The 27,789-nt window shown below is 56.7% G+C and overlaps 1 protein-coding gene across 12 annotated transcripts in view; it reads right to left on the bottom strand.

Moving 5' to 3' along the window:
• The window catches only part of MACF1 (microtubule actin crosslinking factor 1), a 132,368-nt gene that overhangs the window by 16,023 nt on the left and 88,556 nt on the right, over positions 1 to 27,789 (bottom strand). For all 12 annotated transcript variants that reach the window (XM_084300707.1, XM_084300715.1, XM_084300710.1 and 9 more), the window contains 22 exons: positions 17,128 to 17,289; positions 16,824 to 16,994; positions 15,813 to 15,979; positions 14,289 to 14,448; positions 13,484 to 13,810; positions 12,785 to 12,869; positions 11,668 to 11,909; positions 11,040 to 11,246; positions 10,213 to 10,332; positions 8,717 to 8,824; positions 8,141 to 8,359; positions 7,339 to 7,542; positions 5,088 to 5,319; positions 4,279 to 4,505; positions 3,145 to 3,267; positions 2,938 to 3,039; positions 2,432 to 2,533; positions 2,152 to 2,325; positions 1,890 to 2,045; positions 1,532 to 1,729; positions 1,020 to 1,148; positions 525 to 698 (listed from right to left, as the gene is read on the bottom strand). In XM_084300707.1, the coding sequence (XP_084156833.1) occupies positions 525 to 698; positions 1,020 to 1,148; positions 1,532 to 1,729; positions 1,890 to 2,045; positions 2,152 to 2,325; positions 2,432 to 2,533; positions 2,938 to 3,039; positions 3,145 to 3,267; positions 4,279 to 4,505; positions 5,088 to 5,319; positions 7,339 to 7,542; positions 8,141 to 8,359; positions 8,717 to 8,824; positions 10,213 to 10,332; positions 11,040 to 11,246; positions 11,668 to 11,909; positions 12,785 to 12,869; positions 13,484 to 13,810; positions 14,289 to 14,448; positions 15,813 to 15,979; positions 16,824 to 16,994; positions 17,128 to 17,289 (3,789 nt within the window). The remainder of the gene's footprint in view (positions 1 to 524; positions 699 to 1,019; positions 1,149 to 1,531; positions 1,730 to 1,889; positions 2,046 to 2,151; positions 2,326 to 2,431; positions 2,534 to 2,937; positions 3,040 to 3,144; positions 3,268 to 4,278; positions 4,506 to 5,087; positions 5,320 to 7,338; positions 7,543 to 8,140; positions 8,360 to 8,716; positions 8,825 to 10,212; positions 10,333 to 11,039; positions 11,247 to 11,667; positions 11,910 to 12,784; positions 12,870 to 13,483; positions 13,811 to 14,288; positions 14,449 to 15,812; positions 15,980 to 16,823; positions 16,995 to 17,127; positions 17,290 to 27,789) is intronic.

Genomic DNA, 27,789 nt, shown 5'->3' on the forward strand with positions numbered 1-27,789 from the left:
AAAGGGATCACCATGGGAAGAGCTCTCAGTAAATGGGAGGTGGATGACATTTCGATGGCAACAGCTGCAGCACCACAAATTTATTCTGGGCTGAGGCCACCGCGTCCCTTGTTTTATCTCATCACCGGCCAAAACACTAGAATGGAGTCAGCTCAGAGGAGGATTTGGCCTGCTGTCTCATGCAGAGGACCAACAAAGTGTCTTTCAGAGCTGCAGGAGGTTTCTTACCGCCCCTCCTCGAAACTAATCCAAATGCAATTTTACCCTCATTTTCTGTGTGATTTAACCAAATTTTATAACTAGGTAGAAATAAATAATAGCTCAGCTCTCAGGCAGCACCATTTGGATGACAAATTCGACCTGTGCAACCCAAGAGAGGTTATTAAAAAAAAACAACACAACCCTCCTCTCCAGCCCTGTCTGTCTCCTTGCACTCTCGGGGTAGAGCAGAGCAGCAGGCAGGGGGCACCTGCTGTTGGTCCATCTTGTGGGGTAAGGACAGACGGTGTCTCTGCAAACGATACCTTTCTCTCCTCCATCTTGGTGCTGACCAGACACCACTTCTGCTCCAGCAGCGCTACGCTCTGCTCCGTCTTGGAGCCGGAGCCCGAGTCGTCGCGGTTCAGCAGCATCAGTCGCCCCTTGGCCAGCAGCTGGCTGTACACATCCTCCTGGGCTTTCAGCTGGCCGTACAGCTCCTGCAAGCGAGGCAGCACCGAAGCGTTAGACAAAGCAGGAGCTCAGAAAGGGGCTGCAGCTCGCTGCAACTCAAGGTGATGAGAAAATTAAGTTCTGGGCAGGCAGCACAGCGACAGCAGCGTGCCACTTTGAGCAGAGGATGGTGCTTAAAGCACTGTGATGCTTGTCCAGGCATCAAGTGCAAATTTATCTGTAAGAGAGCAGAGAAGCTCTCATCTCCCTTCCCGTCAGACACATAAAGGAGAAGTTTTTGATGCTGATATTTAACAGACAAAAGCTTGTGGAATTGAAAGTACTAAAAACCTGCCCCAAGAAATTACCATGTGGGCATTGAGCTGTTCCCGGGCAGTTTCTGGCAGACCTCCCGTGGGCTTCGATGCAGACAATTGGCTCTCCATTCTCGTTAGCCACAGGAGGAAGTCTTCAATCTCACCATGGAAACCCTGGGCCTGTTCGGGAACATATAATCGGCCACCATCAGATGACATCAGCCACCATTGATCATGCGCCAGGGTTAACGCAGTGCTGGCTTCAAAACCAGATAAAGAGGCAGCGCTGGACTGAACAGCGCGTTAAGAGGGATGCACAAGGTACCCCCTTAACCATGTCATTCTGACAAATAAACAAAACACAGTTGGTTTTGCAAACAAAAAGCTGCCTGCTTCTAAATCTCACTGTGAAGCTTGTGCATCTCTGTCCTGGCGCACTGCACTGCTCCAGGACAGTTAGATGGAAAGCACGGCACTGAAAGCCCAGGGCCTCCAGCTCCTCTCCCCTTTGCTCCAGGAGCAGCTCCCCTCTGTGCAGGCCAGTACCTGCCGTGTGCCCTGACCTGCTGGAGGGTGGACTGCAGCTGCTGCTCCCTCTCCTCTGTCTTCTGCAGCACCGACTCCCAGCACGCGTTCAGCTTCTCCAGGCGGTTCCGCAGGCTGCTGGCATCGTCCCCTGCGCTGGACTCCAGGAGCTCGTTGCCTGCTTTGTTCACCGTCTCCACGGTTGCTTGGTGGGCCAAGACATCGTTCTTCAGCACCTACATGAGACACGTTGGGCAAATGTTGGACATCTCTGTAAACGCCCTGTTAATTCCAGCGTGCTCTTGTGGACTTGAACCAAACCAACTCAAACCCTTCGTGAGAGAAAATTGTGCAACAGGAATGGATCAAAAAGTGACACAGAGTGAGACTACTCACATGGTGCTTTGCAAGTTCAACCTCGATGACTTTTGGGTCGCCATTGATGGGCTTCTGTGCATCGAGCAACTCCTCGGTGTGGGTCAGCCACGCCATCAGCTCTGCTAATGCGTGCTGGAACTGCCCAAGTGCCAGAAGAGCAGCTTCGAGTTTGTGCTGGGCAATGACAGGGAAGGAAAAGGAAAGTTTAAGTCAGGAAGGAGGGGGAGCATCTGAGTGAATTTCAACCCCGCACTGGCAAGAGTCCAGATCTCCTCTGTACCTGTCTGTGAGCAATCTTCTCGCCCAAATTCTCCCAGAGATGTTTCAGCTCTGTCAGTGGCTCCTTTATGATGTCTCTGTCTGTCTCATCTGTAGCTTTTTTTAGCATCAGTTCACCTTGGTGATTAAGCTTTTCCATCTCAATCTGCTGCTGGTAAACCTCCATTTTAAACTCCTGCCAAAACAAGCAGGACAAAAACCAGAACGAAATGAATCATTCGAGCGAGAGCTCTGCGATGTAAAGCAAGCACCAGAGAAGCGGCCCGGCTCCACCCGCGTACCTTCATCTCGTTCATTTGCTCCTTGACTGTGTTGAGGTCAGTGCCGACAGGAGACATGTTGCAGAGTTTAATCACAGCATTATCCAGCCAGTCAAACATGGCCTGAAAGGAGTGCAGACACCGTCAGCAACGGGAAAGGCAAACAACGCTCTTCCACAGCCAGCTGGGAAAAAGGGGCAGGTGCCCCCATCACCAGGCAGCCACCAGACTTTTTCCCTTGTGGGGCAAACTTTCCCTGCTTGCTCTATAAGAAAGTGTTGGCAGCCAGGCTCATCCTGCTCTGCTGTGCAGAAGCAAAGACAGGCTTGGGAAGCCAAATGCAGTCAAACATTTGCTATTCCTTGGAGCTGGCTGGAAAGCTCAGGGTCTAACAGAGGCTGTCAACAGTCACGCAGGAGACATTTTCCTGCCTTGCATTACTGCAAAGCCTAGCACAGCTTCAGGGAGAGGATGCACAGTGATGTTCCCACGTCTACCCACCACACATAAACAGCCCTGTCTCTTACTTGAAGAGTATCTTGGTACTGCACAGCCGACTGCATGGCTTCTTCGAGCTTTTCAAGCCTTTCCTTCCAAGTTTTGTTTAGATTTTCCCACGCATTGTTCATCTGCAGAACACAAGATTGCCCACAGAATTTGTTAGGCTCTTCCACTTGAGCTCTCGCTTGCTCCTACCTGATTTTATCTGAATGAGGGACTGCTGTTTTTCCTACCTCATCAATGCTCTTTTTCACTTCTGGTTTCTCAGTTTCGCCACAGGCAAAAATTAAGTCAGTTCCAAGGAGTCGGATGAACTCCAGCTCTTCATGCAAGCCATCCGTTTCCTCCTTAATAGTCTGCATACAACATAATGGTGAAAGGAAAATGTTTATTATTAAATGATCCTCCAAAAATTCCCCATAAATAGGAGGGCTAAAGCGTAGAGAGTCCTTTCTGTGCTGGACGTGTCCTGCATCCTGGCCAACAGCCCAGGGCCAGACCCCAGGGCTGCATCACGAAGCAAGCAGATGGGTGCCCTGCTCAGCAGCACTGCCACCACCAACCTTCCTGCTCCCACCTCTGGCCAGAGTGGCAGCGCAGCTGTTTGCAGGGTTTGGGGGAACTAAGAGAAGGAATTCTGTATTTAGCTTGACGTGAGCCTGAACTGCCTCTCTGGAGATGTTGTTTACAAGAGATGTACTGTTTACAGGAATGTTTTGTCAATACAGGAATTAGTTTTTGAGACTCAAAAGTTGCAAACCAAAGTCAGAGTGGTTATAAAACAAAAATAGAAAGGACAAACTTAGCAAAGAGCAACACGTAACGTAACACGCCATCTCCCCAAGGTCCGAGCCCAGTCAATATGCAAACACCTGAAGTGGATTTCACCATTTACTTGAAACAACCACACAACAACACACAAATCCAAGCCCATCCAGCTTTACACTTATCTCCACTCTAACAAAATCTAAATATACACTTCCCACGCTAGACAGCACTCAAATGCCTTCTACACAGACTGGGAGCAGAACCGTGCAAGCTTCCACATCACTCAAACATGTGGGCACACAACTCTGACCGCATGCTCAATAAGCTTCCTAAAACAGTAGCAAAAAAAAGTGATTTAAGCATTATTTCCTCGTCTGGAACAGGGGGTGGTGGAGGTGGGAAGGTAAATGTAAAATACACTTATGTTTTTTCCCTGCAGTTCCAAATTACAACAGAAACATTTCATAATCTGACTGACTGCCTACAAACGTGTTCTACAGACACATTTGGCCATGCTCGTATTTAAGACCTATCTCAATCTACCTTACAAGGTGGGTGCAAACAAGCTCCAGACAGAGGAACAGTCCCACGATCCTCACCTCTGCTGCTTCCACCTGCTGCTTGATGATGGATGGGTCAATGCCTGGGCTCTCCAGGTCATGAACGATGTCCTGGGTGTCTTTGATGGTAGTCAGGAGGGCTGCCATGTCGTACCAGAACTTCTCTGCCAGCTCCAGGACATCAAGGAACTTCATCTCACGTTCCTCTGCCCGGGCTTTGATGTCTTCCCAGAAGAAGACCATCTGATCCAACTTATCCTGGATTACTGACAGCAGGAAAGAAAACAGTCAGTCAAGGAGAAGACTGTCCTATCTTGCCCCAAGGTAACTTTTTTACAACTCAAAAGCACTTTACAAAAACTTTTCACTTAGAAATAGCCAACAGAATATTCAAATGGGAATTAAAGGCGGATGGGGCTATCAGAGCATTAACTATGAGAGCTGCTCAGGGACAGGAGAAACCCTGGCTTGCAGAAATTCAGCCTTTATTTATGTGCAGGCAAGCTCAGGACAAATTTGCCCACATACTCTCCTCCAATGAACCTCTGTTCAGGCCACCTCTAGCGTGAAGTCTATGCTCACTCAGTTCATGAGCTGGCTGTTGAGCTGCCAACAAAGGTGCCAATTAGCGCCAATTGTGTTGGCAGGTCTTTTTGTGCTGGGGATGTTCCTTCCCTCCATTAGGAGCTGAATCAACACCAACAAATCGTTTCATTGGGGACCACCAACAGTTGCCACAAGAGACCAGCTCACGGTGATGGCTCAGCTCAGCTCAGCTGAAACCTCAGCCTGAGCAGTCACGAACAGAGAGGAGAAACAATTCTGTGGCTGATACCACCCCGAGATACCTTTCGCTGCCAGGTCCTTGTCTGTTCCCTGCGATCGGCCGATCAGCTCTTCCCCGCGGCGTTTCAGAGCCTCGAAGGAGGGCTGCAGCTTCTCCAGCTCCACGGTGGCGTTTTTGTTCTCGCTGATGCACTCCCGGATCTTGTCGACCTCGGCAGGAATGAGTGGCGGCATGCGCAGGCGGGTGGAGAGGGTCTCCAGCGTCTCCAGCATCGGCTCGATCTTGTCGTGGAACTGGGGAGGAGCAAGGTCATTCGGGCAGGTGAGATGAGATTAAACAGCGCTGCACCGCTCCCTCCCTGTGCACCAGCCCTTAGCGCTGCGCCCAGCGGCCTCTCGGAGAGGACAAACATTGCCAGCAACAGCAATTACACCTGCAGCCTCCTGTTCGTGCCTGCCTCGGCTCTTATTTGCTGCACACAGCCCCGGGCTGCACCAACCCCAAGGAATCCAGCCCTAAGTCAGCCAAACACACTCACAGCACAGGCAACTGTGAACCAAACACGGCAGCGCTTTGTCATGATGCTCAACCTCGTAGTATTCACGTTTTGACTGCTGTCCCGCTGCTGGCAGATGGGCAGCGTGACACAAAAACCAAATCCCATTTGTTTTATCATCTGCGCAGAGACGCTGCTGGAAGAGCGCCTGTGTTTGGTGCTGGAGGAAACCTCCGCTTGGTGCAAGGAGAGCAGAAAAACCACCCTGGCACGGTCAGGGGGAGATGGGGGAAGGCTGCATGCGCACAGGGAGGAGCAGAGTGAGCTGCCAAGGAACGGGGGCTTCAACAAAAGCAAAATCAGAAAGCCAAGAGGGTCTAGCACAGTTTGCTATTTTTTTTTTTGAATATACATATGGCTTTATGTTTTTTTTTAATGAAGAAAAGTCAACTTTGGCCTGGAAGACACCAGGTCATCTCTGCTGGTGAGAACAAGGGTAGCCCTGCTGCACCGGGCTGCCAGCCCTGGTGCTCCTCATGCCCCCCCACAGGATGCCAGCATTGGCTTTTGCCCAGTCCCAGCTAACAGCAGAGACGAGATGGGATCTTGGTGCAAAGTTGATGATGGGCACACTGCCTTAGCCAACAAGCAGGAGCAAATGGGAAGTTCAGCTAGAGCAGAAAGCTCTGTGCACCAGTGCAAACCGCTTCAAAAGCAAAACCTCTGCTTTGCACGAAGCATTCCCAGTGGAAGCTGGCCACGGCTGAAACCAGGCAGCAACGCAACAAAAGCCATCTCAGAAACGTGACTTTGTTTTCCCTCAGAGTTAGTTCTTAAGCAAGTTCAGCTGAGCTGTGCATGAACCAGAAATAAAAGCCTGGGTGTAAAACAGAATTGTTTCAGCCCAAGGAAAGAGTGTAAATGAACATCTACCATGGTGGGGCTTACCTCTGTGATCTGCAATGGTGGGGCGTAGTCAACACAACAATGAAATGGGACCATGTGGGGAAGACAGGAACAGGCAGCAACACACACAGATAACACATTCCACAATGTGAGTGAGAGATGAGACGGGAGGGATGTGTGGGGGGGAAAAACTTGGAGTTAATACAAGTGCAAACCAAGAGAAGTGACTAAACAATACAGGAATAAAATAAAATTAAAAAAAAAAAAAAAAAGACACCCAGACATGACAAAAACCAACTGCACTACAGTAACACTGGGTGAAATGAAACAAAACTAAGAACCACAAACCCTGAACCTGTGTGGCAGAAATTCTTTACCCCTTTATGACCTTTAGCACCTACAATCTCTGCCCTTCCTTTCATATCTCTGATCCTGCAGCCACCAATCCGTGGGTCTCCTCTCGAGATGCCCGGACCCTGGCGATGGCAATTAGCTCTCCCATACAAACCATCCTGCGGCTGTTCACACACTGCAGTGCTTTGCTTATCAGAAATGAAACTTATCTCTCCGAGCTCTTTAAGGAGGCCCTCTGGGCCCTCCCACCCTTGGGTGGATGCCAACACAGCCCCTTTGAATGAGCATCGTTATGAAGGTTGTAAAAATTTATTGCTCTATTTACCATGTCAAGATTCAAGCTCCTTCTCCCCTCCTTCTGCGGTCAGTACTGAGCGGGGGCCCTGCCCAGCAGTCAGCTGAAAACTACCCTGAAGGTGTCTGCCTATGTTGTGCCCTATAAAGGGTTTTACAATCCTAGCATAGGAATAAAACTGCATTTCAAAGCACGTGGCTTCCCCAGGGGACTGCAATAAACGCTTAGCAGACTTGGCTGCTTGGCACCCCAGAAGCGTACCTGAGTGGACTGCGAGACAGCTTCATCGAGCGCAAGAGCCCGCTGACACACCTCCTCCTTGATTTTGGCATACATGGCCTCTGCTGTTGAGTACTTTTTCTGCACCATCTCTCCTTCCTCAGGGTTGAGGTCCTTGAGCTGTGGTCCAATTTTCAGCAGCTTGTCAATGTGAGGCTTATGTTCAGCAATAGACTCTCTCAGTTGCTAGGGAATAAGATGAGGGGGGGGGAAGACAATTGTTCAGAAGTCTACCGAGAGCTGCTGCCTATTTATTTCACACAACACTCCTAGAGCCACGATTGCATCTGGCAGTGCACGCACACCATGGATTTCTTGACCCAGCATGTGCCGAACACGTGGGGCTCGGCTCTTCCCATGGTGTGCACCGGCACACCGCCCTGCTCCCGCTGCCCCAGGCAGCTCTGTCTGGTGACCCTCCCTGAGGTCCCCAGGGAGATGACAACAAAAACTTCCTTTGCATCTCTCTACCCTAAAAGTACAATGCTCTTCTTCCCGCTGCAAGTCAGGCATGAGATGCAGAGACAACCAGGCTCCCCTGGGTTTCATCTGGATTTTAGTAAGAAATGATCCAACTTATCTAGCGATTCCCAAGTGGCATGACCAAGGCACCCTTGTGATACATAGGTAGGATCCCCAGAAAGAAAAGAACAGGGAAAAAATAAAAATAAAAATCAGAAAAATGGCCCACTCTGGCCCTGTGAGTGCTGCACCTCCATTCAAGCCTGAAATGCTGACCCAGCAAGAGCTGGCGCAGGAGCTGCGGGCTCAGCCACCGCCTTACCCTCATGTCCTCCTGCTGCTGCTTGAGCTGCTCGTGGTCGATGGCTGGAGGGGGCAGCTGTGAGATCAGGGCCTGCGTTTCCTCAATCCAAGGGTTCAGCTCCTCGTAGGTCTCCCAAAACTGGTTCACCAGGACCTGCGCACGCTCCAGGCGAGCGTAGCGCTCTGAGTTGAGCTGGCTCACGGCTTCGTACTGCTGCACCAGGGACTCTGTTTTCTCCTGAAAGGAATGGGAAGAGAGTTAGCGATGGATGCAGAAGGGCACAGGAACGCTGCCAGCTGCATGCTGTGAGCTGGAAGAGCAGGAGGTGCGCTCGGTGGCGTCGAGCCACGTGCACAAGCTGTAATTCCAATTAAAGCAGCCTGAGAAATCTCACTATTCTCCTTCCCCAAACACTGCAATAAAAATACTGCAATAAAAGAGGCTAATAAATATAAAGAGATCTCTGTTAAGTGTCACTGGTGGGAATTCCTGAAGATGGAGTAATTTTAAACTGCTTCAGACTGTGCAAGAACCGAGTGCTCGCCTCTCCCCCCACCCCGTCTCCCCCCAGTACTAAATATCCATCAGGCTCACCTGGAGAACAGCTTTTTGTTCTTCCCCACACGTCCCAAAGATCTCGTTGCGCTGGCTGAACAGTTCATCCATGGAGTCTTTGTGCCGAATAATGTCGATGGAAAAAGCCTGCAGAAAGGAAATGTCCAAAGAAAGGGAAGGAATGAGAATGGAGCCCGACAACCCCTGCCCAGCCCCACGAGGGGCCCTCCTGCCCCGCCAGGCTGCCCAGCCCCAGCACTACAGAGATCGCACCAAACTCAGCACCAGCGCCCCGTGGCACACCGAGAATCTGGCTGAGAAGGCAGATAACCACATTGCTTTCTTACTGCTCATCTACTTTAACCCCTCTCTTTCAAAGGCCTGAACATGGCACTTGAAATTAGGCGTCAGGTCAGGCTCCAAGCAACTTCCACACCCAGGTCATCGTCCCACGGATTGGAAACCCGTGACTGTCCTGCATGTGTGTCCTCCCCCCAAAAATGACAGGTAGCAGTCAGTCAAACACTGCTGTGCCTCGGGGGAGAGCGTGAGGACACACACTGGTGTGCAGGTCCCTGTCCCAAGGGCTCCCTGCCTGCACAGGACAAGCTCCACCACCCGTTTGTGACCAGTTCAGGGAATACTTCAAGCCCCCCACACCACACTCTCCAGAACTGCCTCTACCCATAACTTTGCCATTCCCCAGGTCCACATGATTAACAACATCCACAAGCAGCGGGGAGCCAGGCTGAGCTCAATTTAACTTAATGCTCGATGCTTCAGTCCCCGTCCGTTATAACAATGTGGTGTGTGTGTTTTTTTGTGTTTTAAATGCACAAAATCCAATAAGCATGTATGCCGCTCTGATTGCCGAGGCTGGTGTGGGAAGAAAAGGGCCGTTTATTTAAAGTGCACGTTCTTTCAGGCATGAGCTCATCTCAAAGATATATAAAAAAAAAAAAAAAAGGCAAAAAAAGAAGAGCTCCTCTTTGTTCCATGGCTGGCTGCAGCTAGTGAAACAAGGAGTCCCCCACTGGAAGGAACAATGAGCAGAAAGCAAATGTAAAAGTACCCTCATTAATCAATAGGTACAGCTCTCCAAGCTGCTCCTGCCAGCAGTGCCTGTGAGACACAGGTAGAGCTCGCTGCCATGGCTGGGCAGAGCCCTGGAAGGAAGGAACACCTCCCGCGAGGGCAGCCCGGGCAGGAGCAGCAGCCTGGCCCCAGGGACCCAGCTCGCTCCATCTTTAGCTCGTGTGAACAGCTCTCTGGCACCCTGAGCTGCTCAGGGCTCTTCAGATGTCCAACACTTCATTTGTCTAAAGCCTTCTCCTTCCTTTTTCCTTTTACTTACCAAGGGCACATGTTGTACCTCTCTTGGAGCTCTGGGCTCAGCCATACAAAGACCAGAAGCCCCTCCAGAGCTCCGCTGCCCTGACAGACAGCCCCAGCCCCAGCCCCATCTCTCCCTCCCAGTGCCCACTGCCCACCACCTCCGTGCCCACCCGCTCCTCCTGGCAGCCCCCTGCTCGTACCTTCTGCACCTGCAGCTGTGCCGTCGTCTGGTCCTGCTCCAGCCGAATGGGACCGAGAGCCATCAGCTTCCGCTTGGTCTCAGCGACCCAGGCCAGCTCCGCGTCGGCCGCCTGCTCGTACTGGTGGAGGGAGAAAGGAGGCTCCATCAGCCAAAGCCAGGGGGCAGAGCAGCCTCTGGGCCCATCTCTGCTCTGGTTTGAGCAGAGTGGGGCAGGGAGCTCGCTGTCCCCACCAGCATGGACCCAGGGCACCAGTGACATCTACATCCCTGTCACAAGCATTTAAAAACCAAGGGCCCTTCTGTAAGATGTAAGTGGTGACCCTGCATGCCCTGCCCCTGTGCTTGGAAGGCCAACAGCTGCACAGAGGCCACGTTAACACAGCCACGTGCACTAACACACACACATTGTTGGCTTTAGGAACACCTGCCAGCGTGGGCCGTGGCTTTCTGAAGGAGAGCTCCCCTCTGCCGAGGGCAGCCAGGCCCACGGGGATGCTCCTGCGGCAGTTTTGGGCCCAGAGCATCACCAACACTGCGAGCATAGGGAGGCTGCCACCTTCCTCCACACCCTCTCCATCTGCAAGGCAAGGGACAGCTCTACTTTACACGATAATTTCGCTTGCACGTTCAGTTCTGCGGAGGCAGTGCTCAAAGCCAGCACAGGCAGTTATTTGTGGCACTCCACAGCCTCCACTCCATACAGAACGAACACTTCTGAGAAGGCTGCTACCCCGAATAACCCCATCCTGTCCGGCAGTGCTCAGGCCCTCCCGCTCCCACTCATCCCAGAAACCCTCCTGGAGGCTGCAGAGTTCATCAAATTACCTGCTGAGACCTCTGAATCGCAGCATCTATCTCCTCCACCCGCTGCTTGATGGTGTCGCTGACCAGCTTGTAGCGCTCGTTGGTGTCTGAGACGAGCTTATCCAGCCCCTCGCGGGCTCGCCAGGGCACCAGCTCCAGCAGTGCCCGGCTCACCTCGTTCACCGTGTCCAGAACGAGCCGCTGCTCCATCACCTCCTTCTTCAGCTCCTGGGGAAGGCACACACAGACACATGTCCTTCTGGTGGCGGTGCCAGCCACTCGGGCAGACCTGGCCGCTGGATTTGTGGCGGTTTTGTGACCGGGTTCCTCCCCTTCTCCCTGCTGGCACGAGCTCCCCAGCCCAGCTGTTCTCAGAGCCAGCACGTGCACGACCTGGGCTGCTCACCAGCAGATGTGTGAGTGCCGAGGAGGCAGAGGAGGAGGGCGGCTTCCCCACAAACACAGAGACTCAGCAGCCACCAGCTCTGCACCACGGAGCAATGGGTTCCCTTGCTCCCATCCCCACCTAATGTGCTCCCAGACCGCCTACCCCACACTCCCTGCCCAGGCACTGAACAAACCTCACCAGCTCTCCTCCCACACAGCCCTCGTGTCCCCGTCCCCTGCATTCTGTGTCACTGCTCCCCACCTTCTGCCTCTGCTGGAACTGCGGTATCTGCTCGCCGGCCGGGGACTGTCCCCCGCTGGACGCCAGCTCTTCCTCCACTTTGCTCATCCAGGAGTTGAGCTCCTCGTGCGTGGACTGGAACTTGGTGGCCAGCTGGCGAGCCTGCTCCAGCGTGCGCAGCGCCTTGGAGCTGGTGGCGGTGATGTCCGAGTAGCGGGTCTTAATTCCATCCAGCTTCTCTTGGATGAGCAACACCTCCTCCCCTGCGGGACAGCAAGAGGGGCCGAGTGACGCCGGGCACAGGGGGCTGCAGGGGGGTGTGAGCAGCCAGCTGCCCGGTCCCCCATCGTAAGTAGCTACTGTGAGTCTCACTTTTCTGCACGGCAGTGAAGCTTAGCAGCCTATTTTTACAGCCAGGAAGCTACTCTCAGAGCTGACATTTTCTGCCAGCCAGTGTAACGGCCACCTCCTGCCTATAATAGGAAGGAAATGTGCTGTGAAGCCTCTCTTTGCCACAAGCCCCAGAGCCACCAGAACTCAGCTCTCAGCTAATATGTCACAGCTCCACAAAAAGTCCAATTCACTCTCTACTGCTATTTCCGAGGGGACAGGAGATTGCGAGCCAAATTCTTTGTAATTCCTCTTCCTGCTCCAGGGCTCCCACAAGGACAGAGGTCTGCACATCTGCTCAGAGCAGACCGCATCTGAAGGAAATGCATTGCCCCGACCTCTCTTCCCACTCATAAACACAAACTCACACCCACGTGGCAACAGCAACAACTGCTTAGTATGGGAAAGCAATATTAGGAAAGGGTTTGGTGTATTTTTAACCTCTTTCCATGTGATTTAGCAGCTGGATGCAAGGAGAGAACCCTGCCTAGTGTTACAGGGCCGCTCCGTGCTGAGAACCGCCGAGCAGCCAGTTGGAATGGCCACTCTCAGAGCTGGGGGTTGGTATTTGGGATTTACTAAGCTGGAGCACATGTGGCTTGGCATCCAGGTCTGGCTGTACAACAGCTACTTGGGGAATTTCCTAGCAGCTCTGAGGGACGGCAGCCTCCTCTGCACAGACCTCCCAGTGAGGAGCACTTCCCAGACCCCATAAGAGCCTGCCCAGCACGCCCAGCTCCTGCCTTACCTGTGGTTTGCTTCAGAAGAGCCTGCCCATTTCTAATGGCCTGGTCCACGTTCTTCTTCCTGTTCACAATCTCCTCGTTCAGGGCCTGGACAGAAAGGCAAACTGGGGTTAACCTTTTGCACGGTCATCTCTGCGTCCTGCTGGCCAGCACCCGACAGATGCTAAGAGAGCAGGACCTGCTGGCACAGCAGGGGGGAAAACAGATCTGACTCCAGTCCAGTCAACATGCCCCTGCTGTGGGACTTACTGGGACTTCTGGGACCAATCTTAGAGCAAAACCCACCCCAAACCCTAGGGTACGTATTAGTGAAGAACTTACTCTTGCAAAGAGCTTTCACAGCCCCCATGGAGCGGAAGCAGACTGCTTCCTCGGTGGCCAGCCTAGCTTGGGAAACCCACCGGGCTTTTCAAATTCACATTCTTGGAAACGGCAAAGAGCTTTCTAAAGGCACAGGGTGGCCAAGCTCGCTCAGACATTGTTCACAAAGCAAATGAATCATTTGAAGTTTCCCCGTTTTTTGGGGCTTCAATTATTGTTTTTAGCACATGAAATCTCTTTACGCTTCTCCAAGCCTACAACAGTCAAAGCTTGTTCTGCTGCTGGTTAAAATTAAAGTCAGACCAGAAACAAATGGAAAAATAAAGCAAATAAACGCCAACGAAATAAATAACATAAACGTGGAAGAAAATGGAAAATACCAGCTGGTCAGCATGCTGCTTCTGCAGGACGTCCCGTTTGTAATCCTTTACGGATACCGAGCCGAGCTTGTCCTCGACCTCAGCCAGCCAGTTGAGCACTTCCACCTCCTCCTCCCCAAAGAGCCTGGCGTTACACAGGGCCTGCTCCAGCAGCGCTGCCTTCCGGCAGCACCGCTCGCGGACCTCGCCGTAGCGGCCCTGCAGAGAGTCCAGCTTCTCTGCCAGCAGCCTCTGCTCGGCGGCACAGCTCAGGGCGGAGAGGCTCTGCCCGACTCTGACCGCCTGAGCCACGTCGGCCGCCTGGCTCTCTATCTCTTCCTCTAGAGCCTGGAAGCCGGGAAGGACAAAATGGACAACAGAAACGAAAATGAGTGAAAAGATGAGATAAAACAAAATAAAACAAAACAAAACAACGCAACCAAACAAAGGGGGAACAGAAACGATGAACGCAACTGAAGGAATGAAGGAGATGCAAAACCCACCCGTGAACGGGCAAAGTATACTAAAAAAAAAGTTTAACAGAAACATGAAAATGGGAGTGTTTTTCCTAACCAGAAGCAGACACATTCCTCGTGAGGTGCACTGACATCAATTAAATGTTACCCACATCGGTGGGCTAGGGTTCGCAGCCTTCTCTGCACGTAAAGCAGCCCGCATAGGCTGCTGACCCTATGGACAGGATCCTCTCTGATCACCACCAAGACCCGTCTGTGCCAAAACCCACCTTGCCACAGCAGAAACATCAGAGAGAGACCTGATGCCAACCGCCTCCACTGGCGGCTCTCATCCACGCACGGGTCCCTACCTTGTGCCGGCTGATCTGCTGCTGGATTTTGGCAGTCTGGGTACCGATGGGCTCAGAGTTGGCCAGCTTCTTCTCTGTCACCGACAGCCAGTCGGAAACGGGCTCCGTGGTTTCGTGGAACTGCTTTGCCAGGACCAGGATGTCCTCCAGCTGCTTCTGCCTGTACCAGGGATGAAACAAAACACTAAGGAGCAGCTCCCTTGGAACAGAGAACGGGAAGCAGCTCTGAGCACAGCCACTGCCCCGCTGCCAATGGGGCTCCGCACCAGGAAGCGGTAACGGGCTTCAACAGAATCAGCAGCCAAAGTGGAAATACTTGGGAAAGCACCGTGACAGGAAGGAGGAACAGAAGCAGCTCTGTGCAGCGCAAGGTGAGACACCTTGTCGGGCAAGCTGCAACGCAAACACAAAAAGCAGCGCAGAGAATCTGCAAAATAAGCTTTTTCCTGCAGCTGCTCCTTTAGGATCCAGTTCATTCTCCAGTGACGGCAGCAGAAAGGCTCCCTTTGTGCTGCTTTTCTGCCGTTAATATCCCCACCTCGCAGAGCCTTCAGTGTGGGCCAGCTCGTAGCCGAGCTCTTGGTGTTTCCGAGCTGCTGTTCAAAGAGCCTGGCAGCGGCACAGCGCCGGACGGACAGTCCATCCAGGCTGCAGCCATTTCAAGCACCGGGAGGTCAAATTCGGCCCTCAGAAGTGACTGGGTAACCTGACATATTAGCTGATGTAGCAACAAGAAGCTTGTAAATGAGATTCAGGCAGCAGAAAGGTGTCAACAGGATGTTGCTGCTAAAGCTAGATGCTAAAGCTTAAAGGAATAAAAATAACATCCATCCCCTGCAGGGAATTTGTTTAATCTGAGCTCTTCCCTGCCATTGTAAACCACCGCTATCTACTTCGGCTCCCCAACAGGCTTTGATTTCTCATGTTTTCCAGCTGTGGTTTCCAGGATGTATCTGCACAGAGCTCCCCGCCAGCTCTCCACGTGCTGTTGCCCATGCAGGCGGAGCGGCCGCCGGGGCTGAGCAGCGAACCACCACCTGCGGCTGCCTGCACGGCCTCTGGCCTCGCTGACCAGTGCGTGCGAGGAACAAAAGCTCCAGCTCCAGCCAGAGGCCAGCCCAGCCATCGAGCAAAACAAGCCCGAGAACAATAAAAGCAGCACCATTGTCACAGAGGGGACGCGCAAGTGGCCAAACTCCGTAAAGCTCTGGGGCGCCATGAATTGCAAGATAAGCCTACCCCATGCTTTTGGCCAGCGTAACAGACCCTCTGAGGGCTGTAAAGCAAACAAAACTCTTTGCTTCTCTGGGCTACCAGAGCTGCCCACGAGGGATCGAGCCAGGAATGCAGAAGAGCAGCAGAGCTCTTGCCTCCAGCATGCCCCTGGCTTCAGGAAGAGGCCTGAGGGAGCTCACCCGGCGTGCAGACGGAGCGAGGGGCAGAGCACAGAGAGAAAAAAGGCTCAGAGAAAGCTCCCGGCTCCGAGCCAAGGGGCAGCACAGTCCTGTTCCCTGCAGCTCTCACCTGGCGGCCGCCCTGCGGAGCAGCCCTGCCCATCTGCTCTCCAGGCTCTCCAGCTGGCAGACGATCTTCTCCCTGTCTGCTGGCTCGGCCGACTGCGCGATCCTCCCGCCCTCGGCTTGGATCATCTCAACAGTGGCTTTGCGATCGTCCAGAAGCCGCTGGAGCAGCTTTAAGCAGCAGAAATGAGAGAAAGGGGACAGAAGTTACCAGATGGGTCAGCAGAACCTCCTGCATTCCTCAGGGATCAGATTTCCCTGTCTGAAAACCATTGATAAGCACTGGGCTGAGACCAAGGCCAGCCAAGTGGGATAACCACTGCCTTCTGCCTCCACCATCAAAACCAGTTCAAAAGAGACTGGTTTCATTTTTGAACTGGTTTCAGAGCCAGAGGACTTCCCAGAGGCTTCCCCATCCTTCCCCCAAACCTACTGAGATCAAGCTTTTAACTTTCCCTTAAATTTCCTCTTCAAAATCTCAACACAATGGACCAAGCCTCAGTAAGAATTCACTTTTAAGACATTTTGCCACAACCGCACTTGAACTTTCATCCGCACGCTCACAAAGGCAGGCTGCGACCCAGGCTTGTTATCTCTGCAAACACTGCTGCGCCTCGGGTTGGCTTACTTTGTACACTCGTTTTGTTCAAATACCCAAACCAGTAACTACAACACCAGCTTGCTCCTGACACAGCAGAATTATCAGCACAAACAAAACCGAATCCAGGGCTGGAAAAACGTGGCCAACCAGCAAAACCAGCAGCAAACCTCAAGAGGCAGTTTGACAATAAAGTCACGCTGGAGACTTAGACCATGCAGATAGCACGTGTGGGCAAATGAGCTGCCTGCTTCCCACACCGAGGTGTGGGGAACCAGCAGGAGAGCCACTGAGCAAGCAGCAGACCTGTGTAGCTCCCAGCTACACTCAAGCTGGTTTTGGACCCCAAAAACATCTGGTTCTCCAGAGCTCCCCCTCCCTGCACACCAGCCCGACCATAACGCCGTGCTCGCTCACCTTCTGCTCCTGGATCTGGGCTTTCACCACCTTGTACTCGGCAGAGGGAGGTTTCTGGTTGGAGATGAGCTCCTCGGTGTCGGCCAGCCAGCTCAGCAAGGGCTCCAGGGCGTCCTGGAACTTCCCGCAGCGGAGCAGGGCCTCCTGCAGCTGGGCGATCCTCTGGGCCACCTGCACGGCACCCGCACCCACAGCGGTGTCAGGGCGATCCCGCAGCCCCCAGCACGGGGCTCAGCCCCCTGCCCAGCACCGCTCCTGGAGCAGACCCAGCGGGACCAGGCTCAGCCCCTGCCTGCATTCTCACCTTCTTGTTGAGGGTGTTCCAGCGGGTGTTGATCTCTTCCATGTCATGCTCCAGCCCTTGGACATCACAGTTTTTCCCGGCGCTTTGGATGAGTCCTTGACCGACTCCATTCACTTGCTGCAGTTTTAGCTGGAGAGGATCCACTTGCTCCTTCTGGAACAGCTGGGCAAGGGAAGGGTGGGAGAGAAAAGCTATTTATAACCCGCATGCTGCTCGCCCAGCCCCTCCATCATTCCATGGATACACCAGGCTCCCTTCTCTAGAAAAGACGCAGCAGCTCCTGCTTGTCGTGGTGCATTGATTTTATTGGAGCTGTGCAGGTTTGCCTGCACGCCTCCGGCACCTTGACCCAGTGACATGAACGTCCCCGGCACTCTCTGGCTTGGAGCCCACAGCTTGGGGTCCATACACAGCCACCCCTGCTTTTAAATGGGAAAACTCCTTTTTCAAAGCACCAGAACAAGGTGGAAAATGCAAATCGGGGAATAAATCGGAGCATCGGCTATGGTCAGTCATCCGATTGGGAAATAATGCTTCTGGGGAAAACACAAAGCAATTCTCACAGCGATGCTGTTGAGAACAGAGACCTGACACCATGCAAGTTTTGTTAACCACAAAATTACAGACACTGAGAAGCTAGCCGTGTTTCGAAAGACAAAGGCAATAGGCAATTAATGTGCTAGTCATTTACCGCACCACATATTTGGCACGGTCCTGCCTGGGAATCCTGCGGGGAAAAGCTTTGAAAAACAAAAAGATTTGATGGGGAAGGAGGAGGAGAGCGAACGAAGCTCCCCATCGTAACGAGAGGCAGCAGGGCCAATGCTGTTTCCGTGGAGGAGAGAAATGCTCCTTATCACAGCTCCAGATCTGCTGCAAGCAGCCGCCGAGCAGGCAGCGCTCGCAGCACGCGCCCCCTCCGGCACACCGGCACCGCCGGGCCCCGTCCCGAGCAGCCTTCTGCGTCCCCACAGCCTGCAGCACAATCCCCAAAAAAGGGAGCGGAGTCGCTCTCTGTTTATTCTGGGCCCTTGGACTACGAGCTCATACAGAGCACAGGTCACCCTGCGGCGCACACTGGGAAGGATTAGAGCGCTCGGCCCCATTGCAACATTTTCTCTTTTGGAAAGCGTTGGGAACTGAAGTCAGACAGCCGCGTGCCTGCTTTCTCAAGCGTGCCTCCTCCTTTCGTGCCCAAGAATATATGGACGTTGACGGCATCTAAAAATGCCCTCGGATACAGAGCCTAAAATGCAACCCCCCCCCTCCCAGCACAGCAGTGGATTGCGGGCGGCACGGTTCTCCGTACCAGGTAATCGCTTAACCTTTGAAGGAATACAGAGCAGGCAAAAAAGACAAAGCACCAAAACCCAAATCTGCCTGAAAAAGAGGGGCTGCCTTGGTTTTCTCTCCCCATTTTCAAAGAGAAGGATACTTCCTCCTGTCGGAGCACAGCAGCTCGAGAGCAGGGAGGTATCACCGCAGGGCATGGACTAAAGGGTGTGCTGGAAGACATTGTCCAGAGCTGTTTGCTCAGGGAGAATTATGCTACGGTTATACGAAGTAAATGGTGACATGAAATCACCAATTCCCCAGCTACTTCTCCTGTTACTGTTTATATATGGAGCTGGCTGTGAGAGCAGCCAAACCCCCGACAGGACCAGGCTGATAAGTCTGGCATGCAAACGTTCGACTACAGCACAGCGCGAGCCCCGGCTGAGCGTGGTCCGAGCCCTCCACACCAGCACCGACTGCGAAAACAAACCCCAGGAGTGCAGAAGCAGGCAGGGAGGGAGGGAGGGCAGCAGAAAGCCCTGGCATCAGGTGACAGAGACCTGCAACACCTGAATAAGTACAGCCCAGGAGCGCTGAGGTTGCACAAGGACCATTAAGAAGATAATCACACACGCTAACGGCCCGAAGAGCAAGTATGTGGAACATGCTTGTTTTCCTTCACTCATGAAAGATTCCAGCGATTTAGTTCATTAACCTCAGCGTGACTCAGCTATGAAGCAAATATTTAACGTGCACCCTTCGCGGCGCGGAAAATCGCGAGGAGGCTCGCGCTGAGCCAAGCGGCTGGACAGACATCTTGGCGAGCAGAAGCGCAGCTGCTCCGCTACACCTCCTCCTCCTCCTCCTCCTCCTCCTCCTCCTCCTCCTCGCTTTGCGAACGCTTCCCACAGCATCCCTCTGCTTTCTGCTTCTCCCATCTCTGCAGCGACTGCACCCCAGCTCCCTGTGCTCCTCGCCCCCCGGGCTGGAAATGCCTTGGTGTGAGGATCGGCAGCGTTCACCCCAAAGCTGCCAACAGCCCCCACGGCACCGAGCGGGGGATTTGGAAGGGGTTAACAACCAGGGACACCGCGCAGGGGGCAGTGAAAGCAGAGCAGGGAGCCTGGGCCACGCACGCTGCCATAACCCGACGTCTCCTTTCCCTTCCGAAGGTGCCCCCGGGTGCCCAGCCCGGTGCGCCCACACACAGCCTCCCCAGCTCAGCCGTGTGCATTTTTTAAATGGGTGGCACAGCACAAGAGATGAGTAATTGCTACCGAACCGGGATTTTCAGCGCTGACTAACTTCTGATGTCTCCTCCGCGATATTTCTGCTAATCTGGTGTTAAATCAGCACTCGCTTACGGGAACTCCACCACCGACCCGCGCCCCTCGGGGTCTCTCCAGGCAGGGCAAAGCAAACCCCAGCACAGAGAAGGAATTCGGCTGCCCTTCCCCATGGGCTCAGAGCCCCCCACGGCACCGTCCCCCTTCAGAGGGCTACAGAAGGCAGTCACTGCGCAGGACCCGCTATTCCCCCTCGATTTGTTTCACAGGATTCAGCCTTCCACCACGCTTTCTGCTTCAAAGATGGGAACCACCCCGCTGCACTCTGGCAAGATTTTTTTTTTTTTCTGAAGAAGTCTGTAATTTATGTCTGAGGATAATATGCTTTAAAAAGCCAAGAAAGTTTAAGACAATAGTTTAGATAATCAAGCAGTTAAAGTCTTTTGCCTCCCCTGTTTATAAAAACATACAGTCCCCCCCAAAACTTTTTCTCTGCCAATTTTAAGCCATAATCGGGAGGGAGAAGGCTGTTTCCAAGCCCGTGCTCGAGACGAAGAGCTGAGGAGACAATTACCAAAGCCTGCACCCCGCAAATCGTGTCAGCGAGTTATCAAGCACGCTGTGATTTCACACCCACCCCTCAATCACAAAATAAAGCGATTTTTATGCCTGAAACACCGTCTGCGAGTGCCTGAGTAACAAATACCTCATTATCTGGAACGAATCCATCTGGTGGAGCAGGAGGCCCTTCTGCGAGCAGAGCGGTGGCAGGGGGTCCCGGCGTGCCCACCGGCACCATGCCCTCGCCGTGCCCCGGGGCAGCTCCGGGGGCTGGGGGGCAATGGGCATCCCCCAGACCCATCCAAAGCCCAGTCGCCAGCCCCGGTGTCTCCGCGGTGCCAGGAGGGCAGGAGGAGGCTGCGGCCTCCATCCCGGGCAGCGTGGAGGCAGCATCCTGAGCTGCCACCTCTGCGGAGGGCGCCCAGGTGCTGGGGTCGTCCTCCAAAGCCGGCAGTTCGTCGGAGAGCTGCTCCGGGCTGGGCAGCACGGGCGGGCTGGGGAAGTCGTCTGCATCCTGCAAGGCCACCACCGCCTCTGGGGGGTCACCACCGAGAGCCCCGACTGCAGGGAGGACCGAGTCGGCCGCTTGTGGTGGCAGCGGGGCACTGGGGACATCAGCAAAGGGCGGCGGGGCCTCCAGAAGCTCCTCCACCACCACGGGCACAGCGGTGGCACCTGGAGGTGGGCACTCAACGCACGGTTCCTCAGCATCCACGGTGGCATCCCCAGCATCTGGTGGCGTCTCCAGAGCCTGGGGCTCGGGGACAGCCTCGTCCCCTGGTGCCGGTGGGTCAGGCAGAGCAGGAAGCCCCCCGGTGTCCCACAGGCCAGCATCGAGGGCAGTGCTGGGAAGCCATTCGGGGGTGGTTGGGCTGGGGGTGCCCCACGCCACAGCCCGGCCCCGTGCCGCCGGCCGCTCCTCCCAGCCGCAGCCGAACAGCAAGTCCAGGTCTCCCGGCTGCAGCACGGCAGCCGGTGCCTCCCCGTGTGCCACCGCCACCTCCCAGGGGGACCCCTGGGTGCTGGCGGCCCCCTCCAGAGCCAGGGCCTGCCCCGGGGGAACCGCGTCCCACAGGAGGCCCTCTGAAGGCACTGGGACCAGCATCGGAGTCTCAGGTTCCGGCTCTGATACAGAGCCGGTGTGGGAAGGTGGCAGAGGACTGTGACAAACATCCCTGCTTTCTGCCGGACAGGTTTGGCCCTCAGATCCATCACTCTCTGGTCCCAAATCTGCGGTTTCGTCCTCAGAAACCATTTCGGGGACATCCTGGGTGGTGAGCTCAGTCCTTCCAGGCAGAAGGTGATAGCTCTCGGATGGATCCGTGCCCTCAACACCGACCTCGTCGTGCTGCAGGGGGGACCCCGGCTCCTCTGCCACCGTGTCAGGAGCCAGGGGGTGGCAGGGGGACAGCCGAGCCGGGGACGCTCGGCCAGGACAGGTCTCCTCGGGGAGCTGCGATACTTCACAGGGGGGTCCCAGCAAGTCTTGGTCATCTTCACCCCACCCCACCGGAGCGCTGGGGTGACCTGCTGCCTCAAAGCTGGGGGCTGGACACGCGCCCATCTCGGGAGATGCCACCCCAGCAGCCACCAGCACTGCCACCCCACAGCCGTCCGTGGGCTCTGGGTCCAGCAGCGGGTTGGGCACATCCTCCACCAGCGCTGGTAAGTGCTGCTGGCTGGAGCCCGGCCCCGCTGTGGCAAGGGGGCTGGGAGAAGCCCCTCCGTCCGAGTCCGTGGGGGTGATGGCCGAGGTGTCCCTTTCTGAGAAGGGCTCTGTCGCCGGCTCCATCGTGCTCAGCACCTGCGAGCTGCAGGTGACATCAAAGTCATCCAAATCTGACACGACGGCAGAGTCCGAGGCGCTGACTTCCAAGGGGGCAGTAGGTTCACACGCTTCCACTGCTGCCCCGGGGAGTTCTTCTGAATCTGGGTCTGCTCCCCCCGAGTCCAGTGGGGAGACCTGAACCTCCACCAGGACAGGGACGGCCCCATCGCCCTCGTCCTCATCCTGGCACTGCTCTTCCAGCTCCAGGAACATCTGCACCGAGTCCGTGTCGGACAGCTCGTGCACAGCGGGGCTGGCCGAGCGCTCCGAAGCCACAGCCAAGTCCTCGGCCTCGCACTGCACCGCCACATCCTCGGTGCAGCGCGTGCTGCCAGCGAGGGGGCCACAGGCACCCCCTGGGGTGCTGCAGGACTGTGAGGTCCCGGGGCTGGGGGCAGAGCTGTCCCCGGGAGCAGCAAATTGTTCCCTTTCTTCAGAAATATCTGCCAAGCAACAGCTCTTCTTCTCCTCTGCCACCAGCACAGCCTTTCCTCTCTCTGACAGCGTCGCCTCCTCCCACTCCTCCATCATTACCCAGCGCTCGTCCTCCTCAAATCTCAGCTCAGACTCAGTTTTCTCTCTGAGATTGGAGGTGATGAGAATGTTCAGTCCCGCATCCAGCAGCTCCTCGCTCAGGCACGGGGAGAGGTTGACATTTTCCACCGTGCAGTCTGACTCGGAGGCCTCCAGGGTCTCCTGGCGCCCATCGCTGAGGTTACCCTTGATGAAGTTCTTCCTGGCCCGTGGCCAGGTGGCACTGGGGAGCCGGCAAGCCCTGGCCAGGTCCCCGGCACGAGCGTGGCCATCGCCCGCGGTCAGCAGGGGCTGGCGCTCATCCGCGGCACCACCGTAGCCGTCTGCTGCAAACTGCATGGCTGTCAGAGCCTCCGCCGTGCCGGATGATTTGGAGACGTGCTCCAAAGTGAGAGACTCGGACATGGGCTCGCCGTGGTCCGCCTGGCCAGAGCGTTCGGCCAGCATAGCGCTCGACTCCCTCTTATCCCGTAGGGAAGGGTTGGAGGCGCCCGCTTCCGACACCTCGCTCAGCGAGGCCCCCATCCTCTCTGCGAACTCGGTGAAGTTGGGCGGCATGAACGACTTCCACGACCGCCGGTTCACGTTCTCCTTCCGCTCGGGGTTCGGCCGCCTCCGGGGTGGAGCTGGCGCCGGCTTGGAGACGTCGCTGCTGAGCTTCAGCGCGTCGAAGATGACCCGCTCGTCCAGCTTCTTCGCCTCCGGCGCCCTCGACTCGAACACGTTGGCGGCTCCCAAGGTCCCGTTGCTGGAAATGGTGCTGCCGTCCCCCTTGCCGAGGGTGCTCTTTGAAAGCTGGTTGAGCTTTGAGCCCTGATCGATTTGCTCGTTGATTCTCATCGTGTCGTATATCGACCGCTGGGGCACGTAGCAATCCTCTATGTAGCCATCCTCCTCCTCGCCCTTCCCCAGGCAAGTGCGGTTCTGCCGTAAACAGTCTGGCCTGCTCAGTGGTTTGCCCATGCTCTCGCCCTTACGGATGACGAAACCGCCCCGTCAACCCTGCGCGCGGCACCGCAGGGAGCATCACATCTCGGGCAGGTCCCAAGCCCACGGCGGGCGGCCGGGGACGACGGAGCGGTGCTAGGGGGTCGGGAGGCTCTGCCCGCAGCGCTGGGGCGGCTCAGCAGCCCGATTGCGGGGTGCGAGCAGCGGAACAGCACATCTCATCCCCGGCCCCCCCAAAAAGCCATCCGTCAGCGAAAACCATCCGAGGGCGGCAGCTTCGACAAATATTCCCAGTGACCGTTTGCGAAGGGAGCCGCGGAGTTTGAGGCCGTTAATTTATCCCGGGTGTCCTTCTTTAACAACAAAGGCACTGCTGGTCCGGGCCGCTCACGTATCGCAGCCCGGGCGCCGCGCGGCTCCTCGCATTCCCTGCCCAGCTCCAGTCCCGTGGAAGTCCAGCTGGTCCGAATTAGCCTCTCCCCCCGACTCTCGTGTTTTCATTTGAACTGAGCTTGTCAGCGGATATTCGTGCAAGTTTAAACACAGGAAGTTCTTCATTCAGGGCAAACTCGGAGGCTTCCTGCCTCAAAAACATGATGGCATTGTTGTTCCCTTCGCCCCACCGCGCCTTCGCGCCCGGGGCCACCGAGCCCCGGCGCTGCTCCCCGGCCGGGCTGCTCCGGCGGCGGGCTGCTGGGGCTGCCGGGGCTGCTCTTTTCCTTTTTTTTTTTCTCCCCAGGAAAAAAAAAAATCGGCTGGAAAACGCATCCAAAAATGGAAAGGGGCCGGATCGCCACGAATTCCCCCAAGTTCCCGGGAGCCGGCGGGGGGGACGGGGAGCAGCTGCGGCCGGTGGTGGCGGCGGCGGCGGCTTCCTCCTCCTCCTCCTCCTTCCTCCTCCTCCTCCTCCTCCTCGTCCCGGCCCGGCCCGCACTAACTTTCGCGGCGGCCGGCGGCGGGCAGCGGGGGCTCCGCACCGCCGGGCGGCCCGGCCATGGCGGGGGAGCGGCGGGGAGGGCTCGGGCCGGCCCGGGGGCGGCGGGGCCAGCGCGGGGGCCGGGGCCGGGGTGGGGAGGAGGGGGGGGGCCGGGGCCGCGCTCCCCTTCCCCGCCGCTCGCTCTCGCCCTTTTGTGCGCGGCTTCAGCGGCCGGGCCGGGCGCGCTGCCGCCCCCGCGGGTACCCCGGGGCCGGTGCGTGGGGCTGCATGGCGCGGCGGGGCCCCCGCTGCCGGTGCTGCCGGTGCTGCCGCTGCTCCTGCCGGTGCTGCCGGTGCTGCTGCTGCTGCCGGTGCTGCTCCGCTCCTCGCCGCGCAGCCGGTGGAACAAAAGAACGGAGCCGAGCCGAGCCGAGCCGCCGCACGCCGCGGCCCCGCCGCCGCCGCCGCTCGCTGCCAGCACCGGGCTCCCGCCGCGCCGCCAACTCCGGCGGGGGGCGGGCGGGGGGCGGCGGGGCGGGGAGGGGAGGGGAGGGGAGGGGAGGGGAGGGGAGGGGAGGGGAGGGGAGGGAAGGGGCGGGGGGAGGCAGCGCCGCCGCCCCCTCCCCGAGAGCCGCAGCCTCCCCCCCGCTCCGCTTCTCCCCTCCCCGAGCCCCGGAGCTGAGCCCGGTGGGGGTTTATTTAATTTAATTTAATTTTATTTTTTTGGGGGGTGGGGGGGGGGGTTACCGGGGGGCGCTCCGCCGGTCGCCGGCAGCCCCCGGTCCCCGCCCCGCCGGGGTGGCTCCTCCTCCGGGGGGAGGCGGCAGCGCAAATCCCCCGACAAAGAGCAGCAACGCCCTGCCTCGGCGGCTGCCCCCCCCCCCGAGCCCCGGCCGCTTTTGTCCGCGGAGGGGCCCGGCCGCCCCCGGAGCCCCCCCAGCACCGCGGGCGGCTCGGTCCCGGAGGGACCCCCCCGGGGAGCCCCGGGCCGGGCGGAGCGGCGCGGCCGGGCACCGGGTCCCCCCCCTTCCCTTCCATTCCCTTCCCTTCCCCATCCCGGTGCACCGGGCTGCCCCCCCCCCGGCACAAAGAGCCGCCGCCGCTCTGGTCGCCCACCGCTGAGCCCCGTGCCTCTCACGGCCGAGGAGCTGGAGCCAAGAAGAGCCGAAAGGCCCGATCTCCTGATTTTTCGGGCGTGCTGCAGGTGCTTGCTGCCTCCAAAACCACGGGGACTCGAGGCAGCAGCTCAGGGCACGGCTGGGGGGGCCCGAGCCCCCCGCAGCCCACGGGCAGCAGCCGCTTGCTTTAAAGGGGGGGCAAACGGCAGCGAGCAACTGCTCCAGCACCACGCTCCCAGGGCCGGTTCTCTCCCCCCAAAAAAGATGGAAACGATCGTTTTGCAAAGGAGGAGGCTGCCAGGGTTATAAAACACCCGTTTCATTGCCTGAAGCACCCAGCTGAGCTGGTTGCAAACAACCTTTGGAAACCCTTTTCCTGTAACCGTGATAAAACAGCAGCGAGGAGAAGAGCTGGGAGCTGGGGGAGCTCCTCCTGCATCCCACGCCGTCCCTGGGCCCTCCTGTACATGCACGGGGCTCAGCTCGGGGCCCAGCTCTTTATCCTTCGGGGGTCCGGCCCCCGGTGCAGGTTTTGAAGGGGTCACAGCTGAAACAAGGCAGCAGGGGTGGCCGTGCCATGGCAGTGCAGCCGCACGGCTCCTGCTGCCCCTCGGCTGCAGCGGGACCGTTACCGCTCCGGGGCCCCTCCGCCAGGAATCCCAGGCATCCAGGCCGGGGGCGCGGAGGCTTTTTTGTTCCACTCCTAGGAACGAGCTCGACGTGGAGCTGCCGGCTTCACAGCCAGAAATTCTTTTCCTATTTCCTCATAAAGTCACGTGCCAAAAGCAAGCCAAGTCTTCCCCTAACACATCTCCCCCCCTGCTCCCCCGTCTCTAAAACCATTAGGGAAATATCCAGCAAGTCCTAAAGCCAATTAAAAACCTGCCGTGCCTGGCCTGAAGACCTGAGCTGGAGCTCGTGCAGGTTCCCCAAGTCACCGGCCGGTCGGCATTAAGCCACCAAGCGCCACCACCGGGGACAGAAGTCACGGGGCTGAAGGGGGCCGGGGAGCACAAGCCTGGCTCCAGGGTGCGAAGGAGGGACAGGGCAGGGCGCTGAGGTCCTGTTTGAATTTCTGTCCTTTCTGCTGTCTGAACGGCTCTGGTATGTGGAGCCCTGCCAGCAGCGATCTCTGTTACTGAAATAAACGCCTGATAGAGCTTCCAGATTCGCAGCCCCTGGGGCTCAGGGGAGTGCGGCTGCTGGTCTCACAGAGAGCTGGACCCGTGGTTTGGGGGCAAAGGACTGGAAGGGCCACCAGGACCCCGAACGTGGCTGTGGTTTAGTTCACAAATCCTCTCTGAGCAGCCTCACTGAGCCAGGCACAACTTCGGGTCCGAGGCTGGGGACGCTGGCGCCACTCTTGGTCCCGGTGGGGACAGTGGTGCTGGCAGCGGGCTGCCCCCTGCCAAGGGGGGACCAACGGGTGCTGCGAGGGTGCCACCGAGCAGGGCACAGGCACCCAGAGCCACTGCCTCCCCTGGCCCACCCGCTGGTCTGAGAGTGAGGAACCTTTGCTAAACCGCCCAGAGACTGTTCCAGACTTGCTCGAGTTAGAGAGGCCCCCAGAGCGACCTGCTCAAAGGGGAAACATCCCCGTTCGTCCCCCAGACCCACACTTTTCAAGCCTTCCTCCTATGGGCACCGTCTCCGGGGCGCGGGGACCCTCCCGTGGCCGGGTGATGTCTCCTGTTTACGCCTGCATCGCATCCTGCCCGCCACCGCGGCGGCTGTTTACACGGGGAAGCAGTATTTGGAAGCCGACGTATTTTTAGCTTTCTTTTAATGCGTCTCAGCAGCTGGAAATGAGGGACCTGCGCTGGGAGATGATCAAGAGCCCAGAGACAGCTCCAAACCACTGACGGACACGTTGCTAATGAGCCTGGCATACCACCGAGCGCCTTCCTCATCCTCGGGGCTCCTCTAATCCTCACCCTGCTGCCAGGCGCCAGCTCCATGTGCCCTGCCCGTCCTCGCCGAGCCTCTCCGGTGGCAAGGGGTGGAGGGCAGAGAGCTCCTGGCTTGGCCTGGTGGGGTTTGCTGAGCAGCCCCGGGGATGGGTGCACGGGGTCCTGGCAGGGGGATAAGCCCCATGCTGCCACCTGAAGCTGCTTTGAGGGGACTTGGGGGGGTTCAGACTCCATCAGACATCAGGATGAGAGCACAGCGCTGCACTGCATGCGCCCGGCATCAGCC

This window comes from Netta rufina (assembly GCF_964035555.1).
Source record: "Netta rufina genome assembly, chromosome: 23".
Taxonomy (NCBI): domain Eukaryota; kingdom Metazoa; phylum Chordata; class Aves; order Anseriformes; family Anatidae; genus Netta; species Netta rufina.